The 17,566-nt window shown below is 41.3% G+C and overlaps 1 protein-coding gene across 6 annotated transcripts in view; it reads left to right on the plus strand.

Annotated features, from left to right (window-relative positions):
* CENPC (centromere protein C) overlaps positions 1-17,566 on the plus strand; it is a 74,969-nt gene that overhangs the window by 28,670 nt on the left and 28,733 nt on the right. Inside the window, exons 13-23 of one of the 6 annotated variants that reach the window (XR_016440825.1) lie at positions 867-1,725; positions 2,736-2,774; positions 3,888-3,970; positions 4,872-4,925; positions 7,937-8,041; positions 11,103-11,186; positions 12,585-12,680; positions 12,987-13,141; positions 13,718-14,623; positions 15,627-15,717; positions 17,105-17,128. Coding sequence is in view for 2 of the 6 variants with exons in the window: in XM_090036828.1 (XP_089892954.1) it covers positions 867-1,725; positions 2,736-2,774; positions 3,888-3,970; positions 4,872-4,925; positions 7,937-8,041; positions 11,103-11,186; positions 12,585-12,680; positions 12,987-13,141; positions 15,627-15,717; positions 17,105-17,177 (1,639 nt within the window). In the remaining 4 variants the exon portion in view is untranslated. Of the gene's footprint in view, positions 1-866; positions 1,726-2,735; positions 2,775-3,887; positions 3,971-4,871; positions 4,926-7,936; positions 8,042-11,102; positions 11,187-12,584; positions 12,681-12,986; positions 13,142-13,717; positions 15,718-17,104; positions 17,178-17,566 lie in introns of those variants that run through there. The other 5 variants (XR_016440824.1, XR_016440826.1, XR_016440827.1 and 2 more) reach the window with 5 other exon arrangements.

Raw genomic sequence — 17,566 nt, forward strand, 5'->3', positions numbered from 1 at the left:
TTGGAGCACTGTGATGGGCTGTTTTTATCAGCCGTTCAGAGTGCGAAAAAAGTGTTACGGCCATACAGACAGACTTAGGCATTTATGATAGAACATACACACACATACATGCATGCCCCCCCCCCAAGGTTAATGTGTAAAATTGAATTATGAAAGAAAAAATTGTCCTTCATATTTCTTTCTTGTCAGGGACCCTTCTGCCATTTCATTTGTTTCAATTCACTGTGTTGGCAAATAATTTTCCTTGAATTTAGAATGGTGGTGTTCCTGCTGCTCTTCTTAGCAAGGTTTTGACTGATTTTAGGCAGTGGGGAAATTTGAAAGGAAATTAGGAAAGTAAACCCCTCTTTTCCTCAATTTCTCAAAATAATTTTTATAGTAGGGTCAAAAGTTGTAGGCAGGTTTGGAGAGATCTGATTGAGTCTTGGAGGCAGAGTACAATGTGGTGTGGCAATGAGGGAAGTGACCGTGGCTCTTTTTCCCACTGCACCTTCTATGGGGTTTGTTGTTAAGGTATGTGTGATAACCTGCTCTCCCTTTCTTATGGGAAGAGTTGCAGTGTTCCATTCACATTTTGGGGTAAAGCAGCTAGTGCCCAGTGGAGGCAATCAGCATTTCAGGAGTAATAGAAAGTAGCCCTGCAAGATTGTGGCAAATCTATCTAGGTAGGGACTTTGGTAGGTGAACAGCTGGTTGTATACTGGCTGATAATGATCCTTTGCAAGCCTTAGGTGAAAATTGCCTGCTAAGAAAAATGTTTTATATTTATGATATTTTAATTAATGATAGAAATAACAACTATACAAATAAAACTATCTTCTTATAAAGAAAAAAGGGGTAATATGTTTGTTTTTGTACATTGACAGAAGAGACTAAAAATGATGAAAACAGAAAGAAATCTGCAAAGACCCCAAATCAGAAAAATACCACAGCTTTGAAACGGAAAGACCAAACATTTGTTGTGTCACTTGTTGAACCAAGCACAAATACAAACTACAGAACTAGAGAAGATTCATCTGGGTCTTCAGATACAGCTTCACATTCATCAGAGCAGGCTCTTTTTTCAAAAGAGAATCGTCATTTTCAAAATTATTACCAATCCATTTCAAAAAATGCTCCCCACTCATCCCACAAGAAACAAACTGATAAGCAGAAACTTTCAGAAGTTAAATCATCTAAAAAACTGGGAGATAAAAAAAACAAAGTTAGAAAGCCTGCTCAGAAACCTACTGGTAGAAGACTGACAGTGCAAGTCTCAGAGGAGAGTTCTGTAAATCAGTCTGAAGAGGAAATGAATGAAAGTGAACTTTTACAATCAGACGAGGTGGTCATTCCGTCATTGCAACAGGAATCACTTATGTCTGCATCACAAAAGTCCTTGAAGTTAAACCCTAAAAATGGGTTAAATTCATTAGGATCATTTGATGGTGTCTGTATCAAAAGCCCTGCCAAATTTCAGGAATCTCTACAGAATCTCATAGACAGTACTCCAAATGCTGGTGGTGGGAAAAGAGAATCAGCCAAGTCTCCAAGGAAGGCATCTCGTAAGAGGACTCGGAAAACAAATCAAATCGTGTGCTCAGGTCCTGAAGATACAGAAACTAGCTATGCAGCAGGCCCTGAGGACTCTTCTCTTCAAAGCATGGCACAGCAAAAATGCAGGAAGGTGGATGCATCTGTAAAAACAAAAAAAGACCAAAAAAAGAGGAATGTGCATAGGTCACAGTAAGCACTTTTTGTGTGGGGGTTTTAAAAAAAATAAGGTATGCAGCTTAATTTTCCCGGAAAAGTACGAGGCAGTATTCAAACAATTTAAAATGCACATGGCAACCTAGAACTAAATATAATATAGGTAATAAATAGCTAAGGTTAGAGGCCTAATGAAACATGAACTAAATCTGTTTTTTTCTGCAACAGGAACCTATTGCAATCTCTTGTGAAGAATTCTGTTAGTATTACAGTAGCTGATTCAGTCCAAAAGGCTTACCTTGAAGGAGATGGTTTTTAATTTTAAACTCTTCTGTCAAATTAAGCTATAGAAAAATCCCATAACTTTTATGCAGAGTATTGTCGAGAGGGAGCTCAGATTTCAGGTTATATTTGGCTGCCTCCTCTCCGCTGCTAGGTATGTTCAAAGCTTAGTGCCTGCCACCTGGTGTGGTTTTGAACTTGCTGAGTGGAAGGGAGACAGTTAACTCCACGTGTCTGGCACTGGCATACCTAAATGCCTGCCAGCCCTGCATGTGGGGCTGCACATGCTGTTTTTAAAGATCTGAGGGCACCGAGACCTTGGGATTGAGGAGAGGCTCTTCAGTTTTGGGCTCCCAGCACCCTGGGACTTCTGAAAACTGCAGTTTTCAAAAGCTTTGGGATTCCAGAAGCTTGAGATTTGGGGAACCTCTCCCCAATCCTGGGGTCCCAAGACTCTGGTGCCTTTTAAAACCAAATGTGCAGCTGCAGCCCTTTCAACTTGCATGCCTCACGTGCATTACATTTTTAAAGAGGAAATATAACTAGTTAATAATCGTCTATAATATAGCTGATGTAATGTTTGTAATTATATTTATTTTTATAGGCAATAACATTGAGAATCTTTTAGTTTGATTCTGCCAAGCTAAGTACTGTACACTTATTTGGTATTAGTATTTTTTTAAAAAACATCTAAATACTCTCTCTTTACAGGAGAGATGTATTTACTTTCAGTAAACTTTCTAACAAGTTGCATTTTTTTTTAGAAACTCTTCAGTATCTGAAGAAACAGTGCATCATCACAGGTAATTACCACTGTTGTATACAGGAATTTTAATACTTTTTGTAGCCCTAAGACCCAACAGCTGTGTTAGACGAGAACAATTTTTTTTGTTTTGTATTTGTAACAGCACTTAGCGCAATGACCATTATGGCCATGACTGGGACCCCTAAATGCTGTACTGTTACAAACAGTAATGTGGCAGATGTTTCACACTAAGATGAATGAGCTGTTATGAAGATTTTGCTTTATTTTTCTCTGAAGCTTGCTGCTCTAACCCCAGTTAAGATTTGCTCCTTTTAAATTCTGCTTGGTAAATTCCATATTTACTTAAATCCAAGATGGGGTTTTCTTCCCTGCCCCCTGCAGTCACTGGAGTGGGAGGGGGAGAGCAGACACCTTAAGTTGAGTATCAGCCTGGAGCAGGGTGTGGATCAGCTCTGGCATTTGCCTCTCAGGGAAGGGTAGAGGAAGGGGCAAGCAGGGGAGACCTGCGGTAGTTTATTTTGCCTGAATTGCAAAAAGGTTGGACTAAAACTGGGATGGACTTCAAAGGGTCATGTACAAGCACATTATAGAACTAGTATTTAACAGAGTTTACTCAAGATGTAGCAGTCTGGGATAACAAGTTCTGTGCTCCTTGGTGCAGAAATTTGCATGTCTCTTAATGTTTTTTTCTGTTTTAGATTATCTCAATGTGTTATATCAATCCATCCTAGCTCTTTCAGTCCAACATTATTACTATTACAGTTCAGGCAAAAGAGTCTACCAGGTTCATTGAGTTATCTGGAACATGCAAGGAATTCATAAAGTTCAGTGTCCTTTCTTTTTTCAAGCTTAGATGCATTCATATTCTACATCTGATTTTTTTTTTTTTTTTTTTTTCCTGCTTTTAATTCTAAGGACAGAAGTACTATTTGTTTTCTAGTTTTCCTGTCTAAGACCACAAATGTGCAACATAATGTCCACATTGTTTTGTCGCTTATGGTTTTCTTATTTTATTGACAAATATTTTAACACGTTTAGGAGGAAAAAGTGATAATATGTTACGAAATAAAACTTAGAAATTTGGTTATTAGTGGCTTTGTAAAAAAGTTATTCTTTTATGTTAATACAATTTCTGTTTTCTTTTTTTGAGTGGGCCTGTTCAGACACAGTATGTTAAATGTACTTCAAAAAATGTCAAGCCCATTGCTTGTGAATTGGACAGTTCATCTTCAGGTATGTTTTGGTAGCATTTTTCTTACGTGCATAAGAACGGAGCACAGAAAATAATAATTGTGGTACTTCTTGGTGTTTTTGCCAGCTATAGATTATATAATTTTTGGAAATACAGTAGCTTTGGGTTGGATTTGGATGTGAAGATAATGAATCTGGATGAAGCCGGGGCTTTGTGGAAAATGATGTCATGTGATCCTATAATAAATTCTCAACTGTACATGCAGAATTAAAGTTAAACTTTCTAACTTTTGAGTGTATGATGTTTATAGCATGGTTATGGTTACACAGCTTTTATGTACTTTTAAAAGTTTACTCTGACCACAGTCCAACTGTCTCTGCTTGTTTTCTTGGCTGAAATTTCAAATGTATTGAAAGGAATTATAAGTGCACATTTCAGTGAGTTTCACTGGGGCCTTTGTCTCTAAATTCAGTCAGTACTTTGAAAGTCTTTGTTTTGTTCAGGCATGTCCAAGTGGAGTTCCCCAGGCCACACGCAGGATATAAAGAGTGACTTTTCAGCCCATGGGCTCCCATCTGGTTGCTGCTTCTTCCCATCTAGTCTTTGGGATCCCCCTCCCTCTTTTAGCTACTACTTCCTGCCCCTGCCCCAGGGGTAGCATGGCAAAGCCTGTGGTGCCAAGGAAGCTGGCTGCCTTGGAATGCCAATGGTGAAGCATGGAAGCCCATTGCTAGGCAGCTGAAGATGAGGGCTTGGGTGTGTGTGCAGTGCAGCTGGAGGGTGAGGGCAATATGTACAGTGCAGTTTAGGGGGTTAGGACTTGCACTGGTATAGCCTGTGTGATCCCTTGCTGCTTACACGTTGTACAGCTCTGGTTTAGTTTGATATATTTTACAAAGAGAAGGAAGCCCCAATTGTTATATTTTTGTATTGTCTTTTTAGCTACTTTTGTGGAAAGTGACCTGACTATCAGGCGTTCATTAAGGCATAAAATAGGTAAGACAATTTAAAGAACTATATAAAATATGAATAGGTTTTCAGGCTTTCATAAATTATGGTGTTTATTTATCAGAGCTCTTGATGAAAAAAACCCACCTATTAATTTATTTATTTTATTCTATGACAGTCTTCACGTTCTCAGTGAAGCCTAAGATTTTGTTTTGCAACCATATAGAAATCCCTTAAAGAGCTTATATTTTTTTTTAAATGAAAATGTTCCACAAAATTCTAATATTATAAAAGCCGTAGTCTGTCTGTCAATAATGCTTTATTTGCACTCTGATTGGCTGATGGAAACAATCAATCAGAGTGCAGATACAGCATTAGGACAGGAGGTAGCATGGCGAAGCACCGCCATGATGGTGGGGACATAGGGGACAAAGCAGCAGGGGTGGGAGATGAGACCAGCACAGCTAGCCTTGCCTCCCCTGCCCTGCGCCCTGGAGGTGACAGCAATGGAGCAGATGGAACAGGGCCCCTCCACCTTGTTCCTTGCTCGCTCCTTGAAGGTGCCAGCAGGGGTGGGGGGCATACTGGACCTGGCCTGGCCCCCAAAATGAAGGGTATGGGGGGCCGTGTCAGGCCCCACAATGGCAGTGAGGTGAGCCCAGCGCTGGTCCCACAATGGCACTGGGGTGGGTGGGGGCCAGGTCTGGCTTTGCAGTGGAGTGGGTGAAAGGGGGAGGAGGTGACAGTGGTGGCTTGAGAAGTGGGGAACAGGGTTGGGGCCACCACGTCAAGGAGGGTGTGCCCCCGAACTCTGGGGCGAACAGGGTCAGGCCCGAAGTGATGTGGAGGGAGGGGGAACAGAGTCTGGCTCGAATTGGGGGAGGCGGGGCTGGATGCTGGGCTCTCCCTGCTGGCCTGTTGCGTGGGGGTGGGGGAAGCAGCCCTGGCCCTGAGGTGGTGGGGGGAATGAGCCTGGCCCCAGGCCTCTGTCCCACCCCTACCCCCCAGGCAGATGACAGTGGACAGGCCAGTGGCATTGCCCCCCGCCGCAGCAAGGGCAGTGCTGCTGCTCCCAGTCCCGCAACCCTGCAGGCAGTGGGCGGATGCAGTGCTGCCCTGGCTCCCCTGCTCCTTGCAGGCTATGAAAATAGAGAGGATGGGGGGTTGGGGCAAGGCCAGCACCGCTGGCTAACCGCCCCCCCCCCCCGCCAACCCTGCCAGCAGTGGAGTTGATGGGGAGGCAGTGCCACCGGATGGAGTGGGGGGGTGGCCCCAGCCCTGAAGCGGAAGTGGGGGAGAACGGTAGTGGTGGGCCTGGCCCCAAAGGTGGGGGGGGAGTGGGGCCAGATGCAGGCTGCTGGTCCTGGCTGCCCCCCACCTCCGTCATTTTTGACGGGCAGTTGGCTAGTAGAATGATTAAGATGTAAGTGGGCAGTCTATTTTTTAACCCTTGCCTTTCTGTGTTTTTAAATAATGTTTAGTTCTGGTATGTTCCAGTTGTTTTAGTTCCCTCACTTTAGTTTCGTTATTTAGAAATCTATTCTATTTTAAAACTGTTTCAAATGCCTGATGATTTGTGTTAAACAGTGCCACTTTATATTAAACTTCTCCATGCTTAAAGCTCTTATGAATCTTGCCCTCGTACCCTGCAGCCTCCGCCTTCCAGTCCCCCAGCCATGCTCTTAAGGTCCTCTATGCTAATTTTATCTCCTTTGGTGTTATAGTCCAAGGTGAATGCTAGGGTCCCAGTATATGCCCATGTCTAGTACACCATAAAAATTAAAGTTCAGTTTAGCATAGAATACATGTTTTTGGTGGTGCATGGAATTCTGTTTATGCATGGAGAGCTCTCTGTATTCTGTTGGAAGATATGTTGGATCCATGTGGGTAGGAGTGAGAGGAGCTTTAAGCCAGGGGGTGTCAACCATGGTTATGTCTACCCCTGGGGGTACTTGAGAAAGCTTTAGTGGGTACATGTGGGTGGGCGGGGATGGAACATTGCCATGCACCATCCCGTGCTGCCTCACAGGCCTGGCTGGACATGGGGGGGTGGGGCAAGCTTGCATGTGTGCGTTTGGCTGTGCACTATCCCCCCTCCCCCCACTCCGTGCCCAGCATTGTGTACTGGGACTGGGGGCCGCCAGCACAGTGCATTCCTACCAGGGATCGGTGCCACCCCCGCACTCTGCATGCTGCTGCTTGCCAACCCCTTCCTGGGGAACACTTTATTAAAAAGGGGGCTGCCGGGACTGTACTCATTAAAACAGGTTAAAAACCCCTGCTCTAAGCAAATAAGGTCTCTGTTGGTAAGGTCCCTGCTATTGAGTCTGAAGGCAGGAAAAGCCTTGGCCAGGCTCTTTATGCCAACACAAATGGTACTTTTTCACTGGTGTAGAGACTGTTGTTGGACAGATAGGATGGGATAACTGTATCTGAAAGAATGTTATTGGCAATATTTGTTTTATTTTTCTGTTTAACAAAAAGAGATGTATTTTAAGTACTAATATAGATAGGATGAATATTTTGTGTTAGAAGCAAAGCAAATTTATTAACTAAGCTATTTTCTGTTAAATGCTTCTGGTAAAAGATTGAATAATACATAAATGGTACTGAATTTGATACTCTCTAGCACTTGCTGGTGAAAACACTTGGTATGTTATTCAAATGCCTCCTTTGGTCTTGGAGTACTTGTCAGCAGGTCTCCATTTTAAATTTTAGCCAGAAAGCTGGTTGGATTAAATTTAAGGTTTAAAAAACATCCTCGTTTTGAAAGGTGAACCTTGTGTAACAATTTGGCAAAAGAGCACCTAGTTTACAAAGCAGTTGTTACTTATTCCAGTTCAACCATGGAGAAAAATATGTGTAATTCAAATGATACCCTGTAGAAATTTATAGGATGGCTTGTGGTATGAAGAATGACAGTTTTCTTGTATGCTCTTGAGTAGAACTCAAGGTTTAGAGGAGCTGATAAGAGTATCTTAAATCTTCCACTGATAACTTCTCAGTGTCTTTCCTATAAATTACAAAATATTTTAATTATTTTCAATATTTTCATATAGTAAAGCCTTCCAACACGCCCAATGTTCGCCGAACAAAAAGAACACGACTAAAACCTCTGGAATATTGGCGAGGAGAGCGTGTCAACTATATGAGTAGACCTTCAGGTATTGCCTCTTAACTCCTATGTTTGCTTGCCTTTGATTCTATACAAAAACAAATGGTTTCTAACTGAGTCATGGTTATTTTATAATTATTAAGTGTTATAAAGCAAAATATTAGTTGGTGCCAGCCCACTCAAGGCCTCAGGCAGTGACTGTCTTCTTTACCTTATTTCACTCTACTCCCCATAACCTTCACACCCATGGCAGTGTCAGAAGAAAACATTAAAGCTTTTTTATGAGGAAAAAAAAGCTGTCCTTTCTTTAGGTCTGCATGCTGTGTTCCTACCTAAAGAACAGATGAAGAACAGATGGTTTCTTTAAATCTGTATTCCTTTACACCTGCCTGGCCTTGTATAGGTGTTCTCTAGTGGCTTTATAGCACACACCCGGCACCAGTTCCAGGTGTGCCCCTGGGGCCTAGGCGCTGGGCCTCATTTGCCCCAAAGGATGCCCTGACACTCATCTGCCACGACTTGATCTTCTTTTCTTCAGTGGTGGGGTTCCTTCTCATGGGTTCCCGTGAACCAGGTGCTGTCCTTAGCGGGCATTCTTGTGGCTGTACCTCCCCTATACCCCAGCCATGCACCAGCCCTTAGCATGGCTGGATGATGGGTTGCAGGCCTGTCCCTTGATGTTGTCGCTTGTTCCCTCTCCCTGTCCATTTCTTGTCATCTCTTCACCCAGGAAGGCTGCGGGCGTGAGACCCCCCCCCCCCCGTCACGGTGCCAACTGTTCTCTCAAGGCCTAGAGGTCCACTGAGTTGCCTTGCTTCTTTCCTTTTTGACCTGAGGGGTCACCCAAAGCCTCCCTCTCTGATTTTGGGCTCTTGTGGACTCTCCAAAACAACAGCACAAAAAAAAGGGGAAAAGAAAGGAATAGTTGGGCCATGGAGGTTCAGCCTGCCCCACTCACAAGTCCAGCATCTGGTCCTCAGGATCCCTCAACACTGTCCTCCTAGGCCTGGCTACCCGGCTGAGCTGGGGAGATGCCTCTTTTAATGGAGCTGGGACCCCTCCTGTGGGTCTCCATCTGGCTTCTTGTTGGGCTGCCAACACAGCCCGTGTACAGCTCGGGGAGCAGCCTCACCTCCTGGCTCCGGCATTACTGCTCTCCCCTCCAATCCCTCTTCACCGGCTTTTAAATTAGCCGGTCGGCAGTTTTTGATTGTCATCGGCTGGCACTGCTCCCAGCCAGCAATAAAAGCAGCTGACAAACCGCATGGGCTCCATTCTTTTCTGAAAATAGTAAGTAGATAAGTAAATGTTCAGGGCTTTTTGTTTCTTTCTTCAAGCAGGTTAGCCCTGTCTCAGGTCCTGCTGCAGGAGGGTGCCCCTAGGGCCTCTGCTTGTGTCCCCCGGGACACCGTCTTTTAACTGAATGATTCTCTACTGTATGAGATATAAAAGACTAAATGGGACATTAATCGATCTGTGGTCCAATGCAAGGCTGTGTTCCTCACTACATATTATAATCATTCAGTCCCAAATTTTAAATGCTAAGGTGATGGAATTTATCTTGTCAAGGATCATTCCTGGTACTTACTAAATAACAATATGTAAGTCTCATTCTTTGAGAATTGCTATAAATTCTTTACCATTCTTGATTATTACACATTTCACAATTTTTACATTTGTATGTTGTCTTCTTTTAAGTACTACATATTTTATACAAGACCATTTATTCAAAACTTGGTTCCCTTTATTTTAATGAGGGGCAGAGCTTTTTGAAAACTTGGCTATGTGATTTAGGTGCCTAACTTTTCAAAATTCAGTCATAGTAAAGTTTGCTGGGTTGATTTGAAAGTTTTGGCTCACATGTCTTCTTTTTAATCTTACCATATGAAGCTGTCTGCCATTCTTGATTATTTTACTTGGTGTTGTCTTGAACTACTTTTGTGTTGTCTACATTTTGGGTAATAAGACACTCAGACTTGAAGAGCATCTTTCTTGGTTTGTTTTAGCAAACGTATATGGCTAGCAGAATGAGATGAAATGGATTTACACATGCTTACCAAAATTGCACTGCCCTTTTTGTCACTGTGTGAAGTTAACTTCTGTCAAATTTGGATTCTGAAATTACTCATGCAGCAGGTCACTTGCAGCCGTGGTGTTGCCCAGGTTTTCTCTGAGTTGTATGTTTTAGTTAGGGTACTGTGTATTACTTTTAATTCTTTTATCTTCAATCCATGTGAGCATTCCAAAATTAATTTTAAGTTAAAGGTTTGTGAATAAGGAAAGGGTTTACTCACATTTTAAATGATACATTTGCTTGGCTGTCCATTACCATTCATATTGCAATTATAGTCTTAAAAATGCAATCAAGTTTGTTAGTCTCTTTATAATTGCATTTTCAAGAAAGCCAGAACAGCTTTTTTGATGATTTTCGTGTCATGTACAGGGAATACTCAGAATACTTCGTTGAAATTAAGTAGGTAAAAGTGAAAGATTTATTGATGACAATTGTGTTCAGATTCTCAGCTGTGGTTAACATGGCTGTAGTAACTCATTCCAGTAAATCCTTCATGCTCTATACCAAAACATTCTCTATATTATATAGAGATATTTTTAAATCATATATCCAGGAATTCCTACTGTTAACATTCTAATTTTAAATTCTGCATGGTATGAAAAAACTATTGCATTTTTTTTTTAGCTGCTGCAAGACTACTTATTTTCTCAGCTCTTGTTCTTTATCTTTGGACCAGATAAGGGAAGCTAAATTTTAAGTGGTTTTGTTTCACTGTAAACAGAGGCTTCCAAGCGTGTTACGGAGTGGTGCAAAGTTGGTCCTACCAAACAATCCAGTGGTACACTGCACAGTGTGAAAGGGAATTTTTTGATGTCTAATCCCAAACTAAGAAATAGAAATGATTTTACTTTTGAATGGTATTTCCAGATGCACCTGTAGCTTTACAAAGGGTTGTGATTATGCTAAATTTTCTTATAAACTGCTGATTCTAAACCAGAATGCTCTGAAAACATGAATAAGTTTTTCCCCTTGATAGATATTTTAAAAATTATCTTTACATAGTAATTATCTTTATTTGATTTTTTTTCTCTTTTAGGAGGCTTTGTCATTGCTGGAGTAGTGCGTCCAGTATCACCCGAAAAAGTCAAAAGGAAGAGAAATCACCATATTCAGAAAACAAGTACAAACACCCATATGTATTCTGTTTTTTATGTCAACAATTTAAAGAATACAGTATTCAGCAGGGGTTTAAAACATGCACTGAGTTAGCTTGATATCCCTGTCAGTGTCCAAGTAGGGTGGAAACATGTAAGAAAAATGTGCTAATCAAACTCTTAACTAACATGAAAAACACAACTTTTACCTTTAGTTTGGATTGTGTCATATATATGTTGATGTTAAATTTAGTCTTTTAAAAAATGTACTAGATTATCATGGCCAATACTCAGTGTACAGAAAACTTGAACTTCATATGGTTTGAAAGGAAGGGGTAGAAGGAGGAATGCATAACGGTTTGGGAGGTCCTTAGTGCAGTTGTCAACAAAAATGAAGCATGGGTTTTTTTTCCCCCTTTACTAGCCCATCAGTTGACGTACTTTAAAGTCACCTATTAAAGTAGTTTACTTGTAGATAATGCTGCCAAGCATTTCATTAACATATACTCTAAAGGTCAGCCCAAAACATGGTGGGCAATATTTTGAAAAGCTGTATACTAGGAAAACACGTTAACATTTTTAACTAGCAGTGTTAGACACAGTTTTGTTCATAATACAGAGAAGGCCATTTCTGATTTTGCTAAATATTCTGATTTTGCTTGATATTCTTCTGAAATATTTTAGGAGGTCCATCTGCTGAAAACGTTGAGCTTAGAAAACATCTATACACATGCTCGTGGTGGGGGAGGGCACTTTAATTACAGCAGCTCTGAGGGCATGTATACACGTGATCCAGGGTGGAGTGGTGAGGGGCACTTTAGAGTGGATGAGAGCCTCTCTAATTAAAGCCCCTGCAATGCTATGTTTATTCAGAGTCCTACGCTTTAAAATGGCAGCAGGGGCGCTTTACAGCTTGTTCAAAGAACTTTACTTAAAGCCTACCCCCTGTCACCATTTTGAAACATGAATTTTGAAACATGACACTGAATGCACATGACATAGTGGCTGCTGGAGCACACTAATTAGCATGCTTCAGTGGACTTGATTAATCAAGTCTGCTCTGTCATGTATAGATGTTCAGAGTATTGATGGTCCTGGGTGGGATCTGGCACTTCTGGTGTGGAAGGAGTAGTTACCAGTTTTATGGAGAATCCAATTAAGTGTTTAGGGAGCCATTTATCCCTTAATGCATAAGGACAAGTCCAATGAGAAATGGTGTCTTCAAAGTACTGTTATTAAAGGTAATTCCCTTTTATTAGGGGAATATGTCTTTCCATATTTCTGTATATTTAAAGTCAGTGAAAAGAAGTATTTATACATTTATATTATAAAATGTCTGAGATCTAGTGATGCCGTTACAATGTCTAAACTTGGTTTAAAAATGTACTGGACGAGAATCAATTTTTTACACTTTCCTTTTTCAGAACATGATAGAGTTGAAGATTTGGATATTTCCTTGGGAGATGCTTCTAAGCCAACTGCTGTATGGGACCCAGCGGTTAATGGAGAGGTTCTTTTGGGTAGGTTGCTAAATGGAGCTGGCAAGAGTGCAGAAAATACATTATTGGGAAGGAAACTCCAATGACTTGGAGAGAGGCTGAGAAGTCAGTCTTCCTTTTTCAGGGAACAGTCTGGGGGGAGCCACAAAGACGAAGAGAAATACACGACCTATAGAATTTCTCAATAGGCCACCCAATCTAACATTTTGTAGCATGTTGCACTGAGTTGTGTGTGTGGTTTTAAGAAATATGAGAATTTACTGAATGTTAAAGTCATTACATGTGGATATTAATGTTTATCTTCTGGCAATTTTTTTTTTTCTACAGAGTGTATTAGCACTGGACATAATCATTCCTACTTCTTTAAAGATGAGTCAGTGGAAATATATAAACACCTGAATACATCTGTTTTTGCTACTGGTAAACTGATCTTGAAACCACTTAAAGAAAAGGGGTACCAGTTTATCCACATGGATAAGATAGTAAGTATGCCTGTTTGTTTAGTAGAATTGCATACTGAAAGGATTTTGTGCCTTAATTTTAACTGTTCTAAATAATATTTAATATTGGAATTTGGTCTTTATTTTGATTTTTTTCCCCCCTTATATTGTGTAAACATGCACTTGAGTAAGGAAGCTGCTTATTGGGTACTGGGATTTTAGTGTACACATACTGTATTTATTCGAATACAAGACTCAGGTTTTTTTCTTGAATCAGCATGTGGGGAGGGGAAAGCCCCTTCTCTTGCATGCAAGGAAACATCATTAAATACAGCGTCTCTTATTTAAATTGCTGCCAAAAGCAACATGTGGTCAGTAATGGAAACCAGCTATGGAGTTGTTTAAATGTGCTTCTGTATTTCATTTCAACACTTGAGCATGACCATAAAACACAAAACCCACAATGAACAAACATGCTGATGGGACCCTGCCATAAGGAGAGTTTAGTGCAGTGAATCTGAATAAAATATATGGTAGTTGCGATTGTTCTCAGTCCCCCTCAGTACCAACTCTTTTTCAAGTCTTGAAAACATTTTGACTTCCTCTTTACTCCCACAGCTGAGCTGTGCCTTTCTTTTCTATTTCCAATGATTCCTGTTTCTTCAGCAGCCTTAAAAGTCTGGCAAACATCACCAAATGGAGCCCCAAACAGTTCACCTAGAATCCCTCTTTCACCACTCTCTCTTAGCCATATGATAAATGTTGCCCTGCCCTCTGAGGTGGGATCTGGACCAGGTTGCTCTGCCTTTTCTGCATATAAATTTTTGGAGGATCCTGGAACTCGTGACAAACACCTGGTTCCAGTCATAAATGAGAGCCTAATTAGCACATGGATCCTTTGTGGGGTGTGCAGTGCTGAGCTGTGGGGTCATCATGGCTTGAAATGCTGTTGACTCTGCTGGGGCTCCACCCAGTGAATAAGCATCGTGGCTTTTGACTAATATCATGCATGCAAATTGGACAAGAAGTTGGCAAATACAGACCCTTACTCAAAATCGTAAGAAGAAGAAAGATGCAGTGGTTTGGACATGTAACAAGAAGGCCCGGCACCCTTACCAACACCATTCTGCAGGATGCTGTGGATAGATGAAGAGGAGGTGGAAGACCTAGAACAAGCTGGATCACCTGTTGGATCAAAGACTGGACAGGATTAAAACTGACTGATTGTACAAGGATTGTAAAAACAAACAAACAAACAAACAAAACACAAAAAAATCTGGGAAGAATGGAGGAAAGTTATTGCTACATCAAAGGTTTCCCAACACTTGATGCAGCCTTGGGACTGACTTGACTTAATATCATGCATAGTTTATACTATGGAGAAATAAGTTAAAAAATGATGCTCAAAAATATGTTTATACGTGTTAAAACTTGAAGCAGTTTAAAAAAAGAAAATGCATCAGTGCCTGATGAACTAAGTCTATGGTACTAGATGCAAATTACAACAGCTATGTTTATTTCAAGGTCGGTATTTTTTAAATTTGCCTCACCTTTCATGTGCTTGGGGAGAACAGGCTGTGACAGTAGGCTGGGGGGAGGAAGGGGAAGAATTTGTGGGTGCAAAGGGCAAGGAGGCCACCTGACCCTCCCCCAGATGGATTTTCCCTGTTGTAGCAGTGGGAGGGGGATAAATTCAAGGCATACCTCCAATAATTAGATTCTATACCTGGAAAGTTATAAGAGTTATAAATTTTCTATATATAGAATCTAGTTATTGGGGATGTCTTTGTATATTCAGGTCATCTTATATTCGAGTAAATACAGTAATACCAAAGACTTTGGTCTGCATTGGTATTGATGGGGGAGGAGGGAGAAGTGTGCATCCACAGGATCCAGAGCAGTTTCCCCCCATCCCCCTTGCCATTGCACTTGGGGCAGCCAAGCATCTGGGGCCTGGCCTAGCTGCCATCCCAGCCTGCGGGTGTGTGTAGGGGGCAGCTTGGCCCTCCCATGAGTCCAGGCTGCATGGGTGGGCAGCTGGGATTGAACTATTGCTCCTCCTCCCCCCTTCCTGCACAACCCAGCTGTTAGAGAGCTTCTGAAGGGTGCCCCCAGGGCTGAAAGCACCTCAGCCCAAGGTTATCCCTGTCCCCCACAGTCTTGCAGCCCCTCTAGAAGGAGGTTGGCAGCATAATGGATCTGAAATGGGGTGCCCCTCAGTTGGATGATGTTAGAGAGAGGTGCCCTGACTGGAAAAAAAAAAGTCATGAACTGTTGCACCAGTGGCTTGGAGTTGAAGCAGTAAATATGCAAGAAGCTTCATTAGGGTTTAGATTCTGGGAGGCTTTGGGTAGGGAGGATCCTTGCTCAGAACAACGGGGCTGGACCTGATCTCATGAGGTCTCTTCCAGCCCTAAACTTCTGTGAATCTGTGAAGTGCAAGGATGTACTTTGTGTACAAATGATCACTACTGCTCTGAAAGAAAAAGTATTTTGCTAACAGACTCTATGGCTTTAACTTGTAAAGGCTTTCCATGTGGTTCATGGGAGAGTTATTTTTACTTTGCACGAGACATCATATCATCTGTCTACAGGAGATTTCTTCTATGTTCCAGCAGGTAAGTACATCTTAAAAATAATTTATTGCCAAGGGACCAGGCTGAAGGGGAAATGCAAGGAACTGCATTAGAGGTGAAGGAGTAAGTGGGGGTGGGGGTGAAGAATTAGGGTAATGATTCTTTTTAATATTTTAGGTGAGGGGCCAAAACACCTTATGCCCAGGAAGTTTTAGACAAATGCTGGCTCCCATACCCTGGGTTAAGCACTTGTCCTTATCTGGGCAATTTTATTTTTCTATAGAATTTGTGAAGATCAAATATTGTGTATATAATCTGCCCCTTTAATAGACCGGAGGAATATTTTACATCTTGTCACACAAAGATTACTAGTCAAATCTTCCAGTTCCAATTGATGCTATGTGGGGAGAAGATTATTTCCCTTAAAAAACAGTTCCCCTGCCTTGGTTAGGCCTTGGCACCTGCACCTCACCTCAGCATCCAGTATGCATAGCTGTCTAAATTTTCAGTGTTTACTGCTCCCAACCATTTGTGATCCTTTAGATGTGAATAGCCTTTGTTCTTTCCTGTGGTATCATTTACCTTCTTTGCCTGGTTTCTATACAAGGGTATAGAAATATATCCATATCAAACATCATAACTTCATGCAAATATTCAAATAACAAGACTAGGCAGCCTATCTTTAGTTGCTTAGAGTCACAAAACACTGTAGCTGTGAACTTAATTCAGGGACATGTGCATTACATTCCATGAACACTTCAAATATAGTGGGTTCATTACACTTGGTCTGCACATTAACTGTTTTTTAGATAGTTCTTAATTTCTGTTCCTGCTAGCTCAAAGGTTCTCAACCACCAGGCTGCAGCCTGGTAGCAGGCCACGAAGGCTTGGCTGCTAGTCTGCAATATGCTGGTCCACAGTTGCTTCTGATCCATAGTTTGCTGGTCTGCAGTATACAAAAGGTTGGGAACTGCTGTGCTAGCTGGCAGGTCCCAAGTGGACACCTGCAGACTACTCTGATAGGTTGAGTACAGGTTTTAACCCCTTGATGTCTTAATTTTTCTTTGTGTGAAAATCACAGTTATAGTAATGCTTTTTTATGGCTGTTGAAGTATGGGATTCAACCTCTTTGCTTTCACTAAGATAAAACACCCTTCATTGCACATCTTTTTCGAGTTATTCTAAATTGATGTCAAAATAAGTAATTGCAGATACAGTTTTTTTCCTTCCAACTGCTAGTAAACATGAAACAAATTGAGACTATTTGAAGACTTGTGAGATCTGTCTAAAATTATGGATAAAATGCCACATAAATTGTCATTCTGAGAGTTCAGAATGCACATAGGACAAGTTAAATTATACTTGACAGTTTTGTTATAATATTCTAAAACAGCAAATAGTTTCAGATGAGATCTTTTTGTGCTTATAGGAAATGCATACAACATACGCAACCTCCTGAATGAAGATAGTATTCTTATTTTTACGCAGCTGAAAGGAGAAAGGTGAGCAAAATACATTTGTATATTAGCTTAGATATGTATATCTAAAATTTGTGTAGTGTCATTTTTTTACATTGAAGAACTAGGGAATAGAAGACATTTTATTGTGTCCTGCTAAACATTTACATTGGGGAAATATATTCTAGCTGAAATACCAAAAGGGGGTGCAGGAGTGGTTGCTGATAACCTCTGCTGAGTAGCTTGTTTCAGTGTTGGCCCATTTTCAAATAGGAAGAATATACCAAGTGGTGTGTCCTAGGTGTCTTGTCATGGATCTAGTTCTATTCAATATTTTCATTAGTTACTTAGATCAGGGCTATCCTGCTTTGAAGCTCCTTGGGGTTACATTTGCAGGACCTTCACGCTGCCTGGGCTGCACCAGTTACAGCTTG

The sequence above is a fragment of the Crocodylus siamensis genome, chromosome 2 (assembly GCF_052110815.1).
Source record: "Crocodylus siamensis isolate JL-2025a chromosome 2, ASM5211081v1, whole genome shotgun sequence".
Lineage (NCBI taxonomy): Eukaryota > Metazoa > Chordata > Crocodylia > Crocodylidae > Crocodylus > Crocodylus siamensis.